Source organism: Notolepis coatsorum, assembly GCF_963971535.1.
Source record: "Notolepis coatsorum genome assembly, chromosome: 18".
Classification (NCBI taxonomy): Eukaryota; Metazoa; Chordata; class Actinopteri; order Aulopiformes; family Paralepididae; genus Notolepis; species Notolepis coatsorum.
The window spans coordinates 84,767,779-84,791,699 of record NC_140182.1 but is presented as its reverse complement, the minus strand read 5'-3'; the positions used below and the strand labels follow the sequence as shown (position 1 = coordinate 84,791,699).

Sequence of the window (23,921 nt, the reverse complement as noted above, 5' to 3'; positions counted from 1 at the left end):
AACAGACTTGTCCAACCCATTGCAAACATTCATTATGCAAATCAATGCGATTACAGTGATAGAAATGTTTGTCAGCCATGTTTCACAGATTCTCTCTTTTCTTTTCTTTTTTTAAATAAAGATGCACAAAAAAATGTCTATACAAGTCCTTTAAAGCTTATCATCCTTGGTGAGAAAACGGCTTACATTACCATAAAAAAGACTAGGTTAGCAGGGGGTTAGGGGGAAGAGTACATCTATTTCCATCATCGTTAGAATCCTGACTATCATCAGAGTGGCAGACCACTGAATAGACGGAATGGGTAAATTATTGTTGTTTCTTCCTCGTGATACATACAGTGCTCTCTGGGCAGTTTTTGCATCAAGGTCCCAGCTATTAGTGTATAAACAAAACATCAAAACAAGGAAGGCCACTTGCCTCACCACTAACAATGCTTGTTACGCTGTTTGTGTTTGCTCTTGTTTTGTGGTTTTTGTAATGCCTTGTCTTAACAGTAGGTATTTGTATTGCATCGTTTATTATCGTATTATTGTTGAAAATAAAGGAAAGAATATTGCAAATACAGCAAACACAAGTTTCAAAGTTGCAAATAGGCTGTCATCTCATATGCTTTTCGGGCATGTCAGCAAGGTATTCACAAGAAACACAGGGTGCAAGATGTTGGGACTTTTGACTGTATTAGCTGAAATGAAATCAGAGACTCACAAACATTTCTGATCAGCTTCTAAAGCGCATACATCCAAATTACTTTTCCCCTCCTTGCAGCAAAAAATATCAGATTCTATGTCTGCAGTCCAAAGATTTGTAGTTTATTGCATAATATGAATTATGGGGGGAGCGGGGGTCTTTAACCTGTATTTAACCGGTCTTTAACGGTATGGTATGGCGCACGGCCTCTACGTAACGTATGGTCGTTTCATAACTTTATTGCGGTTTGAAGAGCGGATTGCATATTTTGTCACCATAGCAACACCAATCACCATGCCCAATATCACTGTGTGGACCGCGCCAACCGGTCATACATACAGAACGCAGCGGCCTGCCTGATCTCCAATCTACCAAAGTCAGCCCACGTTACCCCACTTCTTAGAGAGCTGCACTGGCTTCCCATTGCCACACGAAGCCACTTCAAAGCCCTTGACCTGGAATACCGTGCAGCAAGGGGAACGGCTCCCTCCTACCACCTACACTCAAATCAATAGAGTTATATTTCACTCTACTCAAATCAAATTTAAAGTGACGTGGCTGGGAGAAATGTTGCCAGTCAGTTCAGCCAAAACAAATTCCTGGACCAAGGTCGAACCAGGGAGCTGCTGGAGTCGAAGGCCCTCTGGGAGATAAGAGTGGCAAGCGGCCCCCCCACCCCCAATCCCTATACCAAATCCCCCCTCCCGTACGAGTGCTGGAGGGGTGCCAAAGTTGACTGTCTCATCGCCAAGTCCCACCCCCTGTGACGGCAACTGTAGTCACCTCCCAGCCCACCCCTCCGGTCCTAGCTGACGGCATTGTAGTCGGAGTCGAGTCCGGAAAATCTCGCCGTCCTCCCTCCCCCCCCCCCCACCACCCCCTCCCCTCGGGGTGCTCTGAGATACACAGACTCAAGGCTAGTTTAACATGTCTCAACAAATGCGCATGTTTGTATTAATTAATGATTGTGCCATTATTGCTATCAAATGTAATGATTGTGAAATATTTCTGTAATGAGTTGTATGTGTATGTATCAAGCATCCTTGACTTCCAGGGACAACGATGTAAATAAGTCATTGGCTTTTTCGTTCCTATCCTTGACTAAAGCAAATATGTGATGTAATAATCTGTATATGTTTTGTTGTCTAAATAAATACCTACCTACCTACCTACCTCTGGTCAATGGTCTCTAACGACACACCCTCAAGACCCCTACACTGCATCTTCTGGCCTCCTCAGACCCACTCCTATCCAAGCTCCTGGGGTGGTCATCAAAGAGAAGCAGGCTATTCTCGCACAATGGTGGAACGAAATTCCCACCACAGGCAGGACAGCTGAAAACTGCAACATTTTCCAGTGTCTACTAAAAACACAGGTTTTCAATCAATAACTGAGAGGGGAAAATACTAACCTTCGTACCGTATTTTACTAGTATGCACTCTGCTACTAAGTAATCTACCTTGCCTATATTACTACCTACTATGCTGATATGTCTATACTGCTATATGCACCCAAGACTGCAGCACTCAAGTTCGACACTGTTTGACAAACAATCCTACTTACCCTTAGCTGCTGACTTGTTGTACAGAACTTGTAAGTCGCTTTGGATAAAAGCATCAGCTAAATGTAAATGAAACGGATTAAGCTTAATTTATACTCACGGTCACGGATAATGGTCACAGTCCATCAGCAGTGCTCACAGAGGCCGTAGAGAAGCAGCTGCACCTCCTGGAAAATGTCATTATCTTGAGAACAATGAGGGGATTTCCTGTATAATCACGCAACCTACAATCTGTTTTACCAATAAAACAAAGACAGCTCTGTTTCAGTGGAGGCTAATGGCAAATTAACTTTACTACCACTTGTATTATCCACTCTAGAAAGATTATAAGAGGAGGAACATCATTCTTAATTGTCAAAAAAGAATGCACATAAATGCTTAAAGTCATTATCCTTTTAACAACGCTGTTTGTAAAGCAATTGAACAAGGGGCTTTTTAATTTAAACGTGACATACTTCAAAGGGTAATTTTGAAATGGGCAAGCCAGCAGCTTCCTTGTTGCCTAGAAACAAGGTGATAGTCTACGAGCCTGGCGCACTACCATGAATGATTTGGGCGTGAGGTGGTGCACAGAACGGACACCATGAAACCAGCTTTAGCCTCCCTGAATGACCCTTGATGCCCACTTAAAGAAACAATAATCTATAGTCTATCTTTCCTTCTGAGTCACTAATGATTGCCTTTACCTATAAAAGACCCCCACCCCCCAAATGACTTGGAATAATTCACACACTGGTTTGTTTGCAGCCTACTGCTATTGAAATAGGCCTATTCTTGAGTACAGAGTACTGTGGCAACAACACAAAATCTGATCTCGGCGATAGAACATTTTATTTGAATTTGAATAAGCTATAAGTGTTTTTTTTGTGCCATCACTGGTATAGTGTTTGGTCAGTAACATGGGTCTCCCAGTCCCTCCGCTCTGCAGTAAACACAAAATACATTTGCTGATATCCCGTTCCCACTTTATCCAATCAGGAGAGAGAACTCCACACTGCAAAAATGGTCTGACAAAAATAAGAAATAAAAATGTGTTTTAAAAGCAAATAATGTGCTTGAAATAAGTAAAATAATCTGCCAGGGCAGTAAACTAATTTGGCTTGGCAAGATATCTTGAAATAAGTACAAATAGTTAGGGTTCTCTCTCCTGATTGGATAAAGTGGGAAGGGATAGACCACTCCACTTCCGCGTTACATTGAGCTCATGGAGGAGAGAGCGGGGGAGAAAATGAATGAATGTGGATGAGAGCCTTGACATTAAGTGGTTTCCAGCACCCACATAGCTGCTACTGTACAACCACTTAATGTCATGGCTCTCATTCATTCATGATTTCAGAATACCGGAAGTGTTGCGGTGGTGGTCTATACCAGAAAATGTATTTTCTCTGTTTACTGCAGAGCAGACGGACTGAGAGACCCATGTTACTGTCCAAACACAGAGTGATTGATTGATTGATTGATTGAAAAGTTTATTAACAGATTGCAGAATGGGTACAGTACAGTACAGCTCAATACATACAATTGTTAAGGGGATGCAGACCAGAGAAAGACTTTCGTCTTGTTTCCATCAGGGTCCCCCATTTTCAATTCATCATAACATATATGACATACATGACATACAGATAGACAGTACTGCTACATCTATACATTTATGACATATCAGATTTGCAAATACAGTAGGCTACTGTTTGTGATACAAAAAGTGTCCAGAAAAAGAGTGTATATACATTTGACGTAGAAACTGTACATTGGGGGAGGTTGGGTGGGTGGGGTGGGGTTCGGTGGGGTGGGTGGGGGCTGTACATTGGAGGTGGGGGGGGTGGGTGGGTAGGGGGGGGGGCACTGTTATACTTGGTCATTTACTGTACAACTGGGTTAGGACATTTGTAGGGGCCAGTTTCGAATTGCAGTCTCCCGTAGGTGTTCTTTGAGAGTGTTTTTGGGTGCTTTGGGTAGGGCGTTCCACATTGATGTGGCATAGTTGCGAAATGTGTTTAGTCCCTTGTTTGAGCTATTTAACACTTATTTTAACAAAAATAAATACCAGTTACAGCATCTTTAACCTTACCGCTTTGCTCTGAAACAAAATAACACACAAGGTGATGACAAGAAGGTATGGAAAAGGTGTACAATAAACTCAGTTCACCCCCAAATAATGTAATCACTAGTAATCACCCAAACAATAACATCTGAGTCCTGGGATCTCAATCTATTAATGCCTCAGTAAAGGGTACTTTGTTGGTAGATATTAGACACAAGCTCAAACTGTCATCATTACAAAATGAACAGAGACCAACCAGCCCTAGAGAGAGAGAGAGAGAGAGAGAGAGAGAGAGAGAGAGAGAGAGAGAGAGAGAGAGAGAGAGAGAGAGAGTGGGGGCTGCTGTTGACTAAGTGCTGTCAAAGCACTGTGTTGAAAAACATGTTGACTCGCCTGCCTCGCGATGAGTATATGGCACATCAAAGCGGCACATAAGTGAAGCCGTTGGAAGTTGTCGCGCGCCACGCACTAACTTTCAGTCAGTAAACACGTCGCGTGGAGAGGTAATCACAAAATGTCATAATGGGCTGACAATATATCATCAAAGGAAGCCCTGTGAGGCAACAGCAAAAACCCAAAGCCAACTTCTTCTCAGCCGAGACTATTACTGACATTAGTCAAAACGGAGAACTTGAAACTGTTCAAAGAGTTGAGACAACTTGAAACGCCGGGACCTTTTGTTCTTTATGTGGCAGTGAAAAGCGACAGTACTGTATCTGCATCGCATTGATTGATTGATTGAAAATTTTATTAACAGATTGCATAATGGGTACAATATACACCTCAATACTAACAACTGCTAAGAGGATAAAGACAAAAAAAATACTTTTGTCTGGTTTATAATTATAATGGTCCTCCATTTTCAATTCATCAAGACATTTATGACATACAACAAGACATACAAATATACGGTACTGTGTAAGAAAAACAGATCATAAAAATATATACATCCGAAGGGGAAGAAACTGTACATTGGAGGGGGTTGGGGGGGGGTTTGGACATTTACCTGGGCCAGTTCTAATTGCAGCCACCCCGTAGGTGCTCTTTGAGAGTGGTTTTGAAGGAGGGTAGGGTTCACATTCCTTTACAGCTTTGGGTAGGGCGTTCCACATTATTGTGGTATAATTGTGAAACGTGTTTAGTGCCTTGTTTGAGCCGAATCTGGGTTGAATGTGATTTGTGGAACTTCCTCTGGTGTTGTGGTCGTGGACTTCATTGACCTTTAGGAAGTATTTTGACATGTACATGGGTATCTTAGTGTGATGAGTGTATCTTGTAGACCAGGCCAATTGCAAGTTGCTGTACTCATCTACTCTAAGCCATTGTCATTGTAAGGCCAAGCAGTAGTCTGACCAGTTTGTTTTGTGATGTTTGTAGCCTTGTTTTTAGGGCCTTTGAGGTGCTTTGGTACCATGAGGTGCAACTTGCAAGCATAATCGTAGTACCCTTGAATGAGTGCTTTGATTGATTGATTGATTGAAAACTTTATTAACAGATTGCAGAATGGGTACAGTACAGTACAGCTCAAAACATACAATTGTTAAGGGGATGCAGACCAGAGAAAGACTTTCGTCTTGTTTACATCAGGGTCCCCCATTTTCAATTCATCATAGAGTCCTGCTCCTGTTAGAGTCTTCAAGGTATTCTTATTTACCAGAGAGGAGATCCTGTACAAAAATCTTGTTCGTTGGTTGACTTTTTTGATTACATTGGTTGCCATTTTGTCACAGGAAAGATTTGCCTCTATAGGATGGAACCCAGGCAGGTAATTTCCTCTTTCCTTGTGTCAATATTGTCATCCACTGTAACAGAGAAGCCTGTTGGCCTTGCTGAGTTTGCTATTTGATCCAAAAAGAATGGATTCCGTTTTACCCATAGTTTGTTATCAGCGAGCCAGGTGCAGATTCTGCCGAGTTCAGAGCCGAGGATTTTTTCAAAACCGCAACTCGCCCCTGTCAGAGACCAGCAGGGCAGAGTTGCCTGTGAACAGGAACAAGTTGCAGACACAAGCTGATGACATGCATCAGTTTGATAATCAGCGTGGAGGGGTCTGGTGTTGTTGTTTGAAGCAGAGCATTTTCTGTCCAGTGTCCATATGTTTTCTCTGTATAATTAGATTTATTTTTAGATTTAATATTATTAATTTATTTGTATTTGTACTTATTTGTACTTTATTTAAACTCTGGAGTCAATTGAGGGGGACTGTATGTAATAGGTGGACGTGCATTACACAGTAAAAACAATCAATTGGCTCAATAAATCACAACTGAGAAGAAAGAAAATCAAGGTTAACTTCTACTGCAGTTGGACTGTAAAAACACAGAGAATGTCTACATTGAAGAATGTCTATATTTGTCCTCTGTCAAAGTGTACATTGTTTTACAGTGTGGATTACATTGATTAGGTACTTCTGACTAGTACGTTGAATAATTTATTATTAAAGTTAGCCCAAGTAAAAATGATAGATAACACAAATGACCCAGTTTACAATAATTTATTACACCATAATAACACACTGTGCACATACAATTAAAGACAAAGTACAGTTCATGTGTTCTGAATACATTCCAAACGCTTGTTAAATAAATATTTATAAAAGTGGATTGTTTTAAAACAACAATTCTTCCATTCAACTGAGGCACACAATGCTGGACTGTAATTTCATATGTTTTTCAGAAGACTAATGAGACAGAAAGAGACATACTGACCACTTATTTTCTAAAGGAATCTGACTAAATGGCCAGTTATCTACGCTGATATCTTTTTGGCTTGTGTGTGTTCTATTTAACATGTAACATTAATGTGTGAATACAGCAGAAAAGATTAATTGCACATACTGTACACGTTTTCCAATATCTCAAGGAGAGAAATGAAAAGTCACCACACAACACAGTGATTCGCTCTTTACTGTAATACCGTATTATCCCTATATAATTCAGACCATATCTTGTAGACATTATCACAATAAATGATCAAAACATTTGTTGATCCATTTCAAAACAGATATCGCAGAGGTTCGTTTACAGTAGATTATTTTAAAGTCCTATCCAGAAGTTGACGGGTATATACAAAGAGTGGAATTTTCCAATGGTAAATAATCTTTTTGCAACTTTGAGATACCACTTTAACTCAAAATAAGGTGTATTTCGTCTCCAAAGTTTACAAACAATACATTATGTCAAAGACATTTACAGCTTGTGAGTACATTTAAAACTCTTCAGCCATTCCATTTGTCAATTCTTGTATCACCTTGTATCACCTTGTATCAACACTGTCGACCTATATTTGTTTTTGCTGGATTCTGTTACTATTCCACAATGCTGCTACTACTCTAGTTATGTTTTCCTTCAGCTGTATAACTTTAAAAAAATTTGAACTATTTATTAGTTTTAGTTTTTTTTTTTACATTTGTGTACTGTATGTGTTTGGATTTGTTGATGCCATCATGTAAACTGGGGGTCCCCCTCAATTGACTCCAGAGTTTAAATAAAGTACAAATAAATACAAATAAAAATAAATTAATATGATTAAATCTAAAAATAAATCTAATTATATTTGAGGGGGGGAAATTGCTTCAATCTAATAAACATAATCAAAGCCATAGTGAGATGACCTTATAGTCACATAATGGCAATGTACTAACTTCCAGACTGTATCTTTTCACAGCAGCCATTTTAACCTGTCATACTGTGGATGGGTAAAGAAAGGTGTAACATAGATATAGAATGCCCATTGGTTAAAACAGCATTATGGTAGGCTGCAGCAGTTATGCAGTCATCTACAGACAAGACAAGTGAGAATCTTTCATTACAGTGTTCAAAATCACATACAGTTTGGAAACTTTTTGGGGTTAGCACCTTTCATTGTCATCAGTGATGTAGTGGGAAAGACATGTAAAAAATAAAGAATAATTGTGTATATTATGAACAACAGTTGGTGTTTTCAATCACATCTAAACTCTATTTTACAAATAAAAAAGATGGGTGCACTATATTCCTTATTGTTAATGAAGGCAAGTCCTTTACATGTCTGCTTCATACGTGTCATTGTTCTACATGTGAGACCCTCTCAGTCGCAGGGATCATTCCAGGTCAAACAGCTCCTCATCTCCGCTCACGTCCCTCTGCAGCTCTGCACCGCGACCACTTGCTTTTACCATCAACATCAAAGATTCGTCGTCATCTAAAGTCTCCTCTTTAACGAACAGTGACCTGAAAGAATTGGGGAAAAAACAAAGAGTCTTTTCAAGCAATAGAGGTCTTGCATGTAATGTTTGTGTAGTTCTCCTTCTTCCAACATGGCTGTCTGTAACCACTTTCAAAAGAAAACACCTATATTTCTGTCTAGTAGTAGAGTAGGTACAACGCTGGAAAAGCATGCAATAAGACACCAAATTGTGAAATCATATGTTTCTCATATCATTATCAACACATAGCAACTGTTTTTCCCCGCACATACAGTAGCAACCATTGTTTCTTCCAACATGGAGGAAGAATGGATATACTGAACAATCCGTGATAGGCCCCTATTTATTGTAGTAAGAATCCTATTAAATTAGAAATGCTTTCTTCAACAAATATAACACACAGGAGTTGGTCTTGTTTTTTGTTTTGTTTTTATTCATGAGTGAGGTTTGTTTTTTGGAAATTCTGGATTTGGTCTTGGTGACAACAACGTATGTAGAGAAGTGAACGTTTTCACAGTATGACAGACACACATGGCACAGTGACAACAGGACAATTCACATGCATGGCATTGGCACAGGGACAGGGACAACACCAATAATAAAGTGATAAAGGACTACATCTAAGCATTTCATGTGTTCACATTAACTGAACTCACTGCCGGAGTTGTGGAGACGAGTTGGGGTTACTGTGGCTGTTGGTGTCCACGTCTAGTGGCCTGTTCTCCTGTATCCGACACACAGAGCTGCTACTGACAAGCTCTTTGCTTCCACTCTTTACTCGTGGTAGAGCTGCCTCAGCCAGTGCACTCTAAAAGGAAGATGGGTTAAACGTAAATGTTCTTTTTCTTTACCTCGACCTGTTCAGATTGCCGTGATCAAGAGACACTTGAGTGACAAGCTAAAATGCAACCCTCTCACCTGTAAGTTAGCATTCAGAGCCGTCTCCAAGGCCAGGCTGGAGGACATGTTTTTCATCAACATTGGACTCCTGCGGAACAGCAATGGTAAGACTGTCATAATGTCCTCACTTGGTCCAAATGGCAGAAAAGAAAAATCAATACCTGGTTTGCATTAAAAACCCTGCCATATCTGCGATTAGTATTCTTTCATGTAACAGGAAACGTCAAGTGTAGTTTGATATGCATGGAAACCCCAGTGGGATGCAATGGGGAGCAGTGACATACTCTTCATCATATATGATGTGTATGTTTGGAAATGGACTGTATTTATATTGCGCTTTTATGAATCTTCTAAGTTCTGACCACTCAAAGCGCTTTACAACTTATGCCTCACATTCACCCATTCACACACACACACAGCAAAGGCAACCATACAAGGCACCAACCAGCTCATCGGGAGTAGTTAGGGGTTAAGTGCCTTGCTCAAGGACACTTCCACATGAAGTTATGAGGAGCCGGGATCAAATCTTCAAATGATCAGACAATCACTCTACTTCCTGAGCCACTGCCACCTGTACCCTGTGACCCTTTTGTACCCTAGGATGGCTTAGAGTAGACGATGGAGTACAGCAACTTGCAATGGGCCTGGTCTACAAGATACACTACACCACTAAGGTACCCATGTACATGTTGAGGTACTTCCCAAAGGTCAGTGAATACCACGACCACAACACCAGAGGGAGTTCCACAAATCATGTGCAACCCAGATTCGGCACAAACAAGGGACTAAACACGTTTAGCAATTATGCAACATCAATGTGGAACGCCCTACCCACAGCCGTAAAAAATGTGAATCCCTACCCACCTTCAAAACCGCTCTAAAAGAGCACCTATGGGAGGCTGCAATTCGAAACTGGCCCCCGTAAATGTCCGAACACCCACCCACCCCCTCCTAATGTACATTTCCCTTCCCCTCGTATGTATATATGTACTGTTAGGACCTCTGTTTAACAGTACTGTATATTTGCATATCTTGTATGTCACAAATGTAACAGTACTGTATATCTCATAAATGTCATGATTAGATTAGATGATTAGATTAGATTTTTATATCTGTATACCTGTATGTTGTGTATGTCATAAATGTCATTATGAATTGAAAATGGGGGACCCTGATGTAAACAAGATGAAAGTCTTTCTCTGGTCTGCATCCCACAAAACAATTGTGTGTATTGAGTTGTACTGTACTGTACCCATTCTGCAATCTGTTACTTAAAGTTTTCAATCAATCAATCAACCCTGTGACCCTTTTGTACCCTGTGACTCTTTTGTACCCTGTGACCTTGTACCCCATGCCCTGTGACACTTCTTTAAACTGTGACACTATTTTACCTTGTGACACCTTTTTACCCTGTGATCCTTTTGTTCCCTGTATCCTGTACCCTGTCTTTGTTCCCTGTATCCTGTGACCCCTTTGTTCCCTGTACCCTGTGCTCCTTTTGTTCCCTGTATCCTGTACTCCTTTTGTTCCCTGTATCCTGTGACCCCTTTGTTCCCTGTACCCTGTGACCCCTTTGTTCCCTGTATCCTGTACCCTGTGACCCCTTTGTTCCCTGTATCCTGTGACCCCTTTGTTCCCTGTATCCTGTAGCCTGTGATCCCTTTGTTCCCTGTATCCTGTGACCCCTTTGTTCCCTGTATCCTGTGACCCCTTTGTTCCCTGTACCCTGTGACCCCTTTGTTCCCTGTACCCTGTGACCCCTTTGTTCCCTCTACCCTGTGCTCCTTTTGTTCCCTGTATCCTGTGTACCCTGTGACCCCTTTGTTCCATGTACCCTGTGACCCTTTTGTTCCCTATATCATGTAGACTGTAATCCTTTTGTTCCCTGTATCATGTAGACTGTGACCCTTTTGTTCCCTGTATCCTGTAGACTGTGATCCCTTTGTTCCCTGTATCCTGTAGACTGTGATCCTTTTGTTCCCTGTAACCCTGTAGCATGTGATCCCTTTGTTCCCTGTATCCTGTAGACTGTGACCCTTTTGTTCCCTGTATCCTGTAGACTGTGACTCTTTTGTTCCCTGTATCATGTAGCCTGTGACCCTTTTGTTCCCTGTATCCTGTAGACTGTAACCCTTTTGTTCCCTGTATCCTGTAGACTGTGATCCCTTTGTTCCCTGTATCCTGTAGACTGTAACCCTTTTGTTCCCTGTATCCTGTAGACTGTAACCCTTTTGTTCCCTGTATCATGTAGACTGTGATCCCTTTGTTCCCTGTATCCTGTAGACTGTAACCCTTTTGTTCCCTGTATCCTGTAGACTGTGATCCCTTTGTTCCCTGTATCCTGTAGATTGTAACCCTTTTGTTCCCTGTATCATGTAGACTGTAACCCTTTTGTTCCCTATATCATGTAGACTGTAACCCTTTTGTTCCCTGTATCATGTAGCCTGTGATCCCTTTGTTCCCTGTAACCCTGTGGTCCATTTTGTACCCTGTGATCTTCTGGGCTCTCCTCCGCTGGTACTCCACCTCGTCCACCGTCCACACGGCCCCCTTCATGTTCTCCACACGCACAAAACACTTATGGAGGCTCAGGTTGTGGCGCACTGCGTTCTGAGACAGGAAACATCACCAATCAACTTTGAGATACCACTTTAACTCAAAATGAGGGGAAACATCTCAAATACTTATAAATAATCAGATTCCTATTTTTTTAGGTTTAATACCTTCCACGTTGCAGCATTCCGTCTGAAATAAGCAAATGTGTGAGTAAACCAGCTGTAAATCTCGTTGAGTGTTAACTGCAAGTCGGATGCTTCCATTATAGCCTAAAGGGGGAAATAACATTGAAAAACTAAACAAACTGTATATGTAAAATCTTGAGATTATTATGTTGTCATCATTGTAGCATTCAATTGGCTCTAAACTTATATTACCTGTCTGATCAGTGTTGCATAGGTAAAGGGTGGTCTGATATCAGCATTCTTGTAGAGCTGAAAAGATGATTCATTTTCTGGAAGGAAAAAGATAGATAGATAGATAGATAGATAGATAGATAGATAGATAGATAGATAGATAGATAGATAGATAGATAGATAGATAGATAGATAGATAGATAGATAGATAGATAGATAGATAGATAGATAGATAGATAGATAGATAGATAGATAGATAGATAGATAGATAGATAGATAGATAGATAGATAGATAGATAGATAGATAGATAGATAGATAGATAGATAGATAGATAGATAGATAGATAGATAGATAGATAGATAGATAGATAGATAGATAGATAGATAGATAGATAGATAGATAGATAGATAGATAGATAGATAGATAGATAGATAGATAGATAGATAGATAGATAGATAGATAGATAGATAGATAGATAGATAGATAGATAGATAGATAGATAGATAGATAGATAGATAGATAGATAGATAGATAGATAGATAGATAGATAGATAGATAGATAGATAGATAGAGTAGATTATTATGCAATATTATTATGCAATATTTAAAGTTACCCTCAGTATCTAGTTGTATCTTTATAATATCTTTATATCTATTTATATCTAGTATCTTTATAAATTGTAAGTATAAAATAGTATCAGTATACTATAAGTATATAATACAAATACGTCTAACGAATGTTTTACCCGAGGACAGAGAAGAGAGCGAGGGGTGATGATGTCGTCGCATGGCCCCAGCACAGGGTTTACGGCTGGGCAACACTCCTCCAAAGCCCTGGGGTGGGGGGCTGACAGGAGCCAGGGTTGGCGGAGACAACTGGGTCAGATCAGTGGGGTTGAGAGGAGGGCCGGATGTGACTCCTTCTGATACCGAGCTCAGCTAAAGAAACACACACCAAATTAGCAACAAGATAAAAAAGTGTGAATGCAGAAATGAGATGGAGAAAGAGGGTGGGGTTTCTCAATGGAGTGTAACAGAGTGATTCGATTCGCCTCTGCGGAGGTGATTCTGCTAGTATCCTAAGGAGGAAGTCAATCATTACTAATTATAGGGTGAAATTGTTTGGTGAGTGTTTATGGTGCAATATTAGCTAGATTAGCAAATGATTAGCTTCCCCATTATCCTAACATGTCTGCTGGGTCTGTTGTCTAAAACACACGGGCAGCCATCTGGTGCCAACAGCTGTGCTCCGTAAAAAGAAACAGGAGTGTGCTCAGTGTTCCCATTATGAAGTGAGTCGCCCTCCGTGAGGAGTCTTGCACCTGTGCCTGGAAAATGTAAGCTTCACTATGGCAATACTTCAAAAAGAAAAGTCACATTAAAATCTGATATGAAAACATTCAATTCAATTAAATTCAAAAAACTTTATTAGTCCCGCAAGGGACAATTTAAGGCATGATATCACAAACAGCTGCATTCCTATACATTCAAGACAGAACAGGACAAAACAGGGACAAGAGACATACATGACACTTCAAAGCATAAAAGACATGACACTGCCAGAATGGGATCCCTACACTGTTGATCTGTCAGTCCAATAGATAAATAAATAGATTTGGTCGGTATAAAAAGTGCACTTTCGTCAAATATTAAAATATTAAAATCAAGGGGTCAAAGGGTGCACGTTTGTAAACTGACCTTTCCTTGTACTGTGGCCATTCACCAGTCGAATGGCCTCTGGTACAAACCCAAATTTCCTTCTGTTTGTTTTGCAGGCAGGCTGTCTAAAGCGCTTTCCTGAGGGCAGCAGGTCAAAACACACATGAAGGACATGTGTGGGGTCATCAATTATTTCGTGTGCTTTCTTGAGCACTTGGGCATTGTAAAACTGCATTAGGGATCTTTGTGTTCTGCCGATATTTTTGAGCTAAGGTTGACAACACCTTGCAGTTTGTTCTTGTCTCTTTGACAGAGGGATGTGAACCAGCATACAAATGAAAAGGTTAAAATACTCTCAATAAAGGAAGAATAAAACATTGTCAGAATTCTCTGGTCAACTCCAAAGGAGTTTAGTTTGCGAAGACAGTACAGACGCTGATGAGCCTTTTTTATTATAACATCTGTGTTGTTCTCCGAACACATTGTCAAATGTGCATGACCCTAATCTCGCACAGGTTACACCATCCCGCCGGTAATCTCAGCAACTTGGAGACTCTAGGTTTTCTAAAAGAAAGATGAAAAACGAAAACCATGTTTTTTTTAGGCTCATCCAACCATACTTTCTTGCCAGGTCACAGCACTAAACACCAATTACGGGCCATCGGTGTGCTGATCAGCTCTCAGTGCTGCCACAGGCCTGAGAAGATGAGGTGTTATTTTCACACTCCACAGCGTATTGTCCGCAGGGCTGCTTACAGCCAGCTGGGGGACACTGATAGGTTTCTTATAGCGTAGCATTACTTTTAAAAGAACCATACAATTTACAAGCCATTTGCTTTGTCTATGTTGTTCACTCCCACCTATGTATCAATGCAGACTATACCTGACTATGTACCTGTTGCATGGGTCAGCAGCTATATCAGAGAGAGAGAAGAGAGAGAGAGAGTGTGTGTGTGTGTGTGTGTGTGTGTGTGTGTGTGTGTGTGTGTGTGTGTGTGTGTGTGTGTGTGTGTGTGTGTGTGTGTGTGTGTGTGTGTGCGTGCGTGCGTGCGTGCGTGCGTGCGTGCGTGCGTGCGTGCGTGCGTGCGTGCGTGCGTGCGTGCGTGCGTGCGTGCGTGTGTGTGTGTGGAGACAGTACAACTCACAGAAGCAGGTAGCGACTGAGCCTCTGATGGTGGCAGGTGCAGGTGAGCCATCATCGCCTGCAGACGTTCTCGTTCTTTAGAAAGCTGTTCGAGAAGGGAGGGAAGGAGGAGGAGAACACAGTCAGAGTAGTTACAGAGTTGACCATACAGAGTATTTCAAGGTAATACTGTCAATCATAACTTATTGAAATAAGTCTGAGACATTGCTTTGCTAATTTCTGGTTAAACTTCAAATGAAAATGTGTTGGACTCTGTGAAAACTGAAAATCAAACAATGGGACATTGGGAAGTGACATTATAGTACAATTGCATTTATAAACAGTAATTTAGCTGACTTACTTTATTGCGAACAACAAGTTAGCAAGAGAGGTACATCTCTGGCAGCTAAGGGTCAGTGGCGTTGTTCGTCAAATAGTATAAAGCTTGGAGTGCATAGTAGTATAGACATATTAGCATGATAAGTAGTAGTGGAAATATAGTATCATAGGGTACATATACAATTTCCGATATTGTTTGAAGAGGTGTGTTTTTAGTTGACGGTGGAAAATTGGCCACAGTCATGTATGATTTGATATGAAACATGTTTGTAGTAGGCTGTCCAAGTGCACTGTATGGAAGGTCATGTTGCCATTGTACCATAATGTCTTTGTGACTCTGTAAATTGTTCATGTCTTTTCACATTTGTCACCATGACAACGTCCTGTACATTTGTTGAATTGCAGCGAACAAAGGGTTCCTTGTGCTGATCCTGATGAAGGCATCACTGTGTGGGTACAGTCAATAGTCAGACGCGCATCTAGGTGCCTCTTAAAGAAGCAATAGGCGGATGTTGATTTTGGGCAAAACTTTAAAATATTTCTTAAATTAAATTCTTAAACCAAACTCGACAATGCCCTTCCCAATCAGAACGCATCAGGAACCACGCCCCGCTAGGTAGCAACTGTTATGTACATACAGTAACACACGTGCATGTCTCTAGAGGGTTTGATAGACAGCTCGCTCATTCCAATAATTTGACATGGTCACTCGTTTGATTGGATGTCATTGTTTTAGCTCCTGCCCCTTACCGGAACAATTTCGGTATCAAACATCTTATTTTATTTTTTTATTTTTTTATTTATTATTGGTGAAAAAGTGTTACAAACAAAAAGCAGTGACATAAAAGACAAATAAGATACGTAATGGACAGACGTAAAGAAAATAACATGAAATAGTTAAGAGACATAATGGACAGACGTAAAGAAAATAACATGAAATAGTTAAGAGACATAATGGACAGACATAAAGAAAATAACATGAAACAGTTAAGATACGTAATGGACAGACATAAAGAAAATAACATGAAACAGTTAAGAGACATAATGGACAGACATAAAGAAAATAACATGAAACAGTTAAGAGACATAATGGACAGACGTACAGAAAATAACATGAAACAGTTAAGAGACATAATGGACAGACATAAAGAAAATAACATGAAACCGTTAAGAGACATAATGGACAGACATAAAGAAAATAACATGAAACCGTTAAGAGACATAATGGACAGACATAAAGAAAATAACATGAAACAGTTAAGATACGTAATGGACAGACATAAAGAAAATAACATGAAACAGTTAAGAGACATAATGGACAGACATAAAGAAAATAACATGAAACAGTTAAGAGACATAATGGACAGACGTACAGAAAATAACATGAAACAGTTAAGAGACATAATGGACAGACATAAAGAAAATAACATGAAACCGTTAAGAGACATAATGGACAGACATAAAGAAAATAACATGAAACCGTTAAGAGACATAATGGACAGACATAAAGAAAATAACATGAAACCGTTAAGAGACATAATGGACAGACATAAAGAAAATAACATGAAACAGTTAAGAGACATAATGGACAGACATAAAGAAAATAACATGAAACAGTTAAGAGACATAATGGACAGATGTACAGAAAATAACATGAAACAGTTAAGAGACATAATGGACAGACATAAAGAAAATAACATGAAACCGTTAAGAGACATAATGGACAGACATAAAGAAAATAACATGAAACCGTTAAGAGACATAATGGACAGACATAAAGAAAATAACATGAAACCGTTAAGAGACATAATGGACAGACATACAGAACATAGAAAATGTGGGATGTGTGGCAGAGAAGAGGACAGTGTAAGTGTTATAGTCATAATAAATAGAAGAATGTCCAGCCCAGCCGGGAGTCCCAGCAGGGGGACAGCAGGGAGGGCGGGTCAGCAAAGGACAAACCACCCACCCTCTTGTAGTTACGTTGAGTTTAAGTGAGATCTTGCTTTGAGCCCAGAGCCAGAAGGAGGGCGCTGGCCCGTTGCAGGATCTTTGTCTCATCCTGCCTTGAACAACTCCCAGACCGTTTAGGAGGGAATCTGTCCTCTGAGGAATGACATCCTTTGATGTCATTGATTCTCTATTTGTTTGATTGTTTTCTTTCGTTTTTAATTTTTTTTTTTATTGTTTGATCGTTTAAGAGGGAGGGAGGTAGGCCCCACCAACCCCAAATTGTGTACAAATCAGCAGTTTGTTTTAAATGAAAAAGTCCTGTCCTGAGTACTGTCGAGATAATAAGACATCTAAAATGTTGCCAAAGATCGTCAGCCACCTATTGATCCTTTAAGTGCAGGGCCCAGGCAGACCCAAGGGAACAATAACAATTCATAAGATGGACGTGTTAAAACAAAACGCATCTTTAGGGGATAAACACTCACCTGAAGGTCCAGTTGCTGCACCACTTGCATCTGCACTCTGCATTGAGCGGTGCTCCTGTCATCCAGAGTGTGTTCGCTACCCAAGTGCCTGAGAACACACCGAAGGGGTAAAACACACTCTTAAAAAATACACGTTGAAATAACTCAGGATGTCTCTAACTAAGCATTTGAGAATGTGTTGAAAATATGACACAACGGGGTTACACGCAACCTGTGTCAATGCATACTGTACATGGACAACACATGCTGTTATGCCAACACATAATTTTTAGGAGCACATGAACAAGCCACACCTGGACCACGCATGGATACATACAAGTGCACAAACACATGTACACTCCACACGTAAACACACACACACAATACAGAACATGTAGGAAAGCAGCTAAACTGCAGAGAAATGCGTAAGGATGACTTGAAACCTACTTGATAAACTGGATGAAGGTTTCAAAGACAGACTCACATCCTGGCCAGTTACACACACCATGACTGTAGAGCGTGTGTGTGGTTGTACAGTCTGCTTTAGCAGCACTGAAGGAGGAGGAGGAGGAGGAGGAGGAGAGAAGGACGTTTAACGTGATAACAAATTCCCTCCAGGTGCGTTTCAACCCCTTAAATGTTTCTATATTGAATAACACCTAATTCCACCAAATGAACTACTGAAATGGCATAGCAGCATCTCTAAATCTTTACCCTAATTGATAACGCAAGGATCTATGAATATGCAAATTGGCAACAAGCATATTTACCAGGAATTCCAAGTCGGTAGCTTATATTATTTCAAGACATGTCAATACCTATTCATCTTTCTGTTTATGCTGAAGCTAAAGGTGTCAAGTTACCACACATTGGACCGTGATAGGTTTGACCAATAGACCTATCTCAAACCCTGCCCTCTTTTCTTGATCCTCCAATCACAACTGTCGCTTACCTCGGACAAACCAAGTTTGTCCGAGGTAAGCGACAGTTGTGATTGGAGGATCAAGAAAAGGGGCAGGGTTTGAGACAGGTCCATTAGTGACATCACACATGTAACTCAGATTTCAGGGAAGTACAGAGAAGCTCTCCCTCTCCATTGGAATAATGTGAAAAGGGGGCTCTGGTGACAAGTCCTGCACAAATGACAATCTATATAGTCAAAGCCATGCCTCCAAGATGAGTTAAACATGAAAAAAAAACATGTCTCTGAGTGGAGAGGATCTTTAAAGATCATAGCTGCAAAATGCAGACAATAAAAACAAAACAAAGAAAAACATCAGGGAATTTTGTTTTCTTTTTCAGATAACGTAGAATGACAGAGAGGTGGAGGAGAGAGCACTGTGAAAATAAAGGAAAACCTCGCTTTTGATTTATTACATGTAGTCATGTAAACTTTACTGAAGCTACTTTAGGTGGTGGGGGGGGGGGGGGGGGGGGCAAACAAACAAAACAAAATGCTGTCCCAAGGGGAATTAAAAGAGAAGACTCGCGTTCACAAACAAACACCTCCCGCTCCCAAAGAAAAAAAAATGTCTATAGATGACAACCCTTTGATGTTTACAAAAAGGCAATATCAGCTGCTGCCTTCTCAGTACTTATGTACAGCCTGAGCAGATAGAACACATACCATTCTGCCTTGCGAGAGGTGTGAGAACGTTGGCCATTGACCTGTCTCCCTGACGTCTTGGCTTGGCTTATGTCTTGGCTTGGCTTATGTTGGTAGATGCATGGAGGCTAGTGCTAGAGTCCAGATTGTCCATCTTTGTGCTTTTGTCTTCCGATAGGCCATTAGTCAGCTCTTTCCATATCTGCAGGAGCTCTGCGGGACTGAAGCCAGCTATAACACACAAGAAACAACATCGAACGTTGGTTTTACCAACATTGGTGTCTGAACCCTTACATATTGTCTTGGAAAATATTATCATGTCTATAGATCTGTGTTAAATCTCTGCACAGCCTTGACTAGTTAATAGGTTAACTACAGCTCAGACACTATAGGCGACAGTCTGACAGTGTTGCTATAACAACGGCCAAGGTTTAGGAGATATGACATTTGGCCTGGACTCCAGTTCTTTGTGTGAAGACATAAAGTCTTTGTTTTCATTTTCTCACTAGGGCATTTCTGTTTACATTTCTTGTCATATCTGGGCATCTTATGTATGTCATGTCAATTATGTATTGTAAATCTGATCAGAGCTCTGTCTCATCCTTCCGGTCAGACGTTCGTGTGTGTGATTGTAAACTGAGCTCTGTGGCCACAGAAATAAACTATTGATATTTTTATATATACAAATGGACTCGTCTGAATTTCTACAGTTTCACTGATTGGCTCATTTTAAATATTCCACAACAATATAGATCAAGGTACATGCATACTAGGGGTATGGTTATTCATTAAGGATACACTGGGGTAGCTTGGGATAGGCAGCTAGAGGGTTAGCTACCGTTTGACCCAATGGATATGTCCTCTAAATCTGAGCAAAGTGCTTTATTGGTTTGCAGATGCTTCACTCAATCTGCCACCCGGCTGAGCATAAGATGGAAAACATACTGTACACACAGAGAACACAGAGTATTAAAAACATACTGTACAACACAAGACCACAGAGTATTAAAAACATACTGTACAACACAGAGAACATTGAGAATTAAAAACATATGTACAACACAGAGACCACAGAGTATTAAAAACATACTGTACAACACAGAGAACATTGAGAATTAAAAACATACTGTACAACACAGAGAACACAGAGTATTAAAAACATACTGTACAACACAGAGAACATTGAGAATTAAAAACATACTGTACAACACAGAGAACACAGAGTAATAAAAACATACTGTACAACACAGTGAACACAGAGTATTAAAAACATACCGTACAACACAGAGAACATTGAGTATTAAAACATACCGTACAACACAGAGTATTAAAAACATACTGTACAACACAGAGAACATTGAGAATTAATAACATACCGTACAACACAGAGTATTAAAAACATACTGTACAACACAGAGAACACAGAGTATTAAAAACATACTGAACAACACAGAGAACATGAGTATTAAAAACATACTGTACAACACAGAGAACATTGAGAATTAAAAAACATACTGTACAACACAGAGAACACAGAGAATTAAAAGATACTGTACAACACAGAGTATTAAAAACATACTGTACAACACAGAGAACATTGAGTATTAAAAACATACTGTACAACACAGAGAACATTGAGAATTAAAACATACTGTACAACACAGAGAACACAGATAATTAAAAACATACCGTACAACACAGAGTATTAAAACATACCGTACAACACAGAGTATTAAAAACATACCGTACAACACAGAGAACATTGAGAATTAAAAACATACTGTACAACACAGAGAACACAGAGTATTAAAAACATACTGTACAACACAGAGACCACAGAGTATTAAAAACATACTGTACAACACAGAGAACATTGAGAATTAAAACATACTGTACAACACAGAGACCACAGAGTATTAAAACATACTGTACAACACAGAGAACATTGAGAATTAAAAACATACTGTACAACACAGAGAACACAGAGTATTAAAAACATACTGTACAACACAGAGAACATTGAGAATTAAAAACATACTGTACAACACAGAGAACACAGAGTATTAAAAACATACTGTACAACACAGTGAACACAGAGTATTAAACAACATACCGTACAACACAGAGAACATTGAGTATTAAAAACATACCGTACAACACAGAGTATTAAAAACATACTGTACAACACAGAGAACATTGAGAATTAATAACATACCGTACAACACAGAGTATTAAAAACATACTGTACAACACAGAGAACACACGAGTATTAAAACATACTGTACAACACAGAGAACATTGAGTATTAAAAACATACTGTACAACACAGAGAACATTGAGAATTAAAAACATACTGTACAACACAGAGAACACAGAGAATTAAAAAGATACTGTACAACACAGAGTATTAAAAACATACTGTACAACACAGAGAACATTGAGTATTAAAACATACTGTACAACACAGAGAACATTGAGAATTAAAAACAACTGTACAACACAGAGAACACAGAATATTAAAAACATACCGTACAACACAGAGTATTAAAACAATACCGTACACACAGAGTATTAAAAACATACCGTACAACACAGAGAACATTGAGAATTAAAAACATACCGTACAACACAGAGTATTAAAACATACTGTACACACAGAGAACATTGAGTATTAAAAACATACTGTACAACACAGAGAACATTGAGAATTAAACCATACTGTACAACATAGATATTAAATCTGTTCAGGGCTGCAGTAGGAGCACAGGATGTATATAATATCATGGTATAATCCATCTGTAGTGACCAAAGCATAATGAACATATCATGATATTTCTTGTAAGGAATAAAGTCATGAAGATGTAGGACCTGGAGACAGTGGAGAGGTCAGGACTGGTCTCTGCACCCTGAGAATCTGCTGCTGCTGTTGGAGCTGGAAGAGCTGCTGGAACACAAGCTGCTGTGGAGAGAGCTGGTAAACAGAGAGAGAGAGAGAGAGAGAGAGAGAGAGAGAGAGAGAGAGAGAGAGAGAGAGAGAGAGAGAGAGAGAGAGAGAGAGAGAGAGAGAGAGAGAGAGAGAGAGAGAGAGAGAGAGAGAGAGAGAGAGAGAGAGAGAGAGAGAGAGAGGAGAGAGAGAGAGAGAGAGAGAGAGAGAGAGAGAGAGAGTCAATGATAGAAATGTATTCATAAATGTTTTAATGTATAAGACAATGACATAAGGGTCACTATGAATTTTCAGGTTGTAAACAGGGGCCAGAGAGATGATTCCCTGGGGTTCTGAGCAGCGAACTGCATATCCCTCCTGTGTTCAAAAGGTATTACTTAATTCTGAATCTATTGTATTTCAATGGACAATGATGGAAATTAATTTAATAAAATACTTGTCATTGACCGATATGCTAAATATTTCAGAATTCAGATACCTGGCCTGCTGTAGTCAGCCTATGTGCAACATTTCATCCACCACTGCTTTTTAGTTCGCACACGCACACACACACACACACACACACACACACACACACACACACACACACACACACACACACACACACACACACACACACACACACACACACACACACACACACACACACACACACACACACACACACACACACACACACCACACACACACACACACACACACACACAAGCTTGATAGAAGACCATAGAAAATAAACACACCTCCTTGGCTTCTTGCCTGGGTGCTGTTGTCGCAGATGGAGGTGCATCTGCTCTTGTTGCTTCTTGTAAAACTCTTTTAAATGTTGCTGTAAAAAAAATAAGACAAGGTTTTACAATTATTATTATAATTGTTTTATTTATAGACTTTTTATTTATAGATGTATGTGCATTTACATTAATCATTGTCACATGAAACATGTTTGCACCAGATTTAGCAGAAGCTAATTTCCATCTATAGTTTAAGGTTGCAGGTTACTGATCCAAAACTATTATTGATGGAAAATATTATTGGTGAAACTCATCACTGGTTCCTTTTTTAACACTGGTGATTTTGGAAAAATGTGCATGAATGCAAGCCGATTAATTTATGTTACAACGCACAGCCGATGGCTAACAGTTGTTTCCTATTGGTGCAACTCATAACAGCAAAACACATCACACAATGAACTTGTTAATTGTAAGCATTCTACACTTGCTTTGATATGGTAATAATGTGTACATTATTACATTACATACACCCTAGTGCAGTGTGACCTTGTCAGTACCTGCTGCAGCAGAAGGCTTGTTGCTGCTGGTGGAGGAGAGCTGCAGCTGACTGGGGAACAGAATCTGCTGCACAGCTGTGGAGACATCATAGCCAGGACACCTGCAGCAGCACAGAGGAATACAGAGATAAACTACACAGGAGGAAGAGAGAGTGGAACTATTCGTCCTATATCACTATTCAGTATAAGTACCTCTGGTCAATGAACTGCCGGTATTGTATAACTATCGCATTGCTAGAAAGTAGATAGCTCGATAGAT

General features: G+C 39.9%; 1 protein-coding gene across 1 annotated transcript in view; it reads right to left on the bottom strand.

Annotated features, from left to right (window-relative positions):
- Positions 1-8,371: 8,371 nt before the first annotated feature.
- LOC311245416 (forkhead box protein P4-like) overlaps positions 8,372-23,921 on the bottom strand; it is a gene marked incomplete at both ends in the record, with an annotated part of 26,770 nt that continues 11,220 nt past the window's right edge. Inside the window, 12 exons of the mRNA XM_084335259.1 lie at positions 8,372-8,501; positions 9,133-9,284; positions 9,395-9,464; positions 11,865-11,986; positions 12,100-12,201; positions 12,310-12,386; positions 13,036-13,228; positions 15,094-15,177; positions 17,849-17,936; positions 18,275-18,470; positions 22,302-22,404; positions 23,114-23,203. Of these exons, the coding sequence (XP_084191385.1) occupies positions 8,372-8,501; positions 9,133-9,284; positions 9,395-9,464; positions 11,865-11,986; positions 12,100-12,201; positions 12,310-12,386; positions 13,036-13,228; positions 15,094-15,177; positions 17,849-17,936; positions 18,275-18,470; positions 22,302-22,404; positions 23,114-23,203 (1,407 nt within the window). The remainder of the gene's footprint in view (positions 8,502-9,132; positions 9,285-9,394; positions 9,465-11,864; positions 11,987-12,099; positions 12,202-12,309; positions 12,387-13,035; positions 13,229-15,093; positions 15,178-17,848; positions 17,937-18,274; positions 18,471-22,301; positions 22,405-23,113; positions 23,204-23,921) is intronic.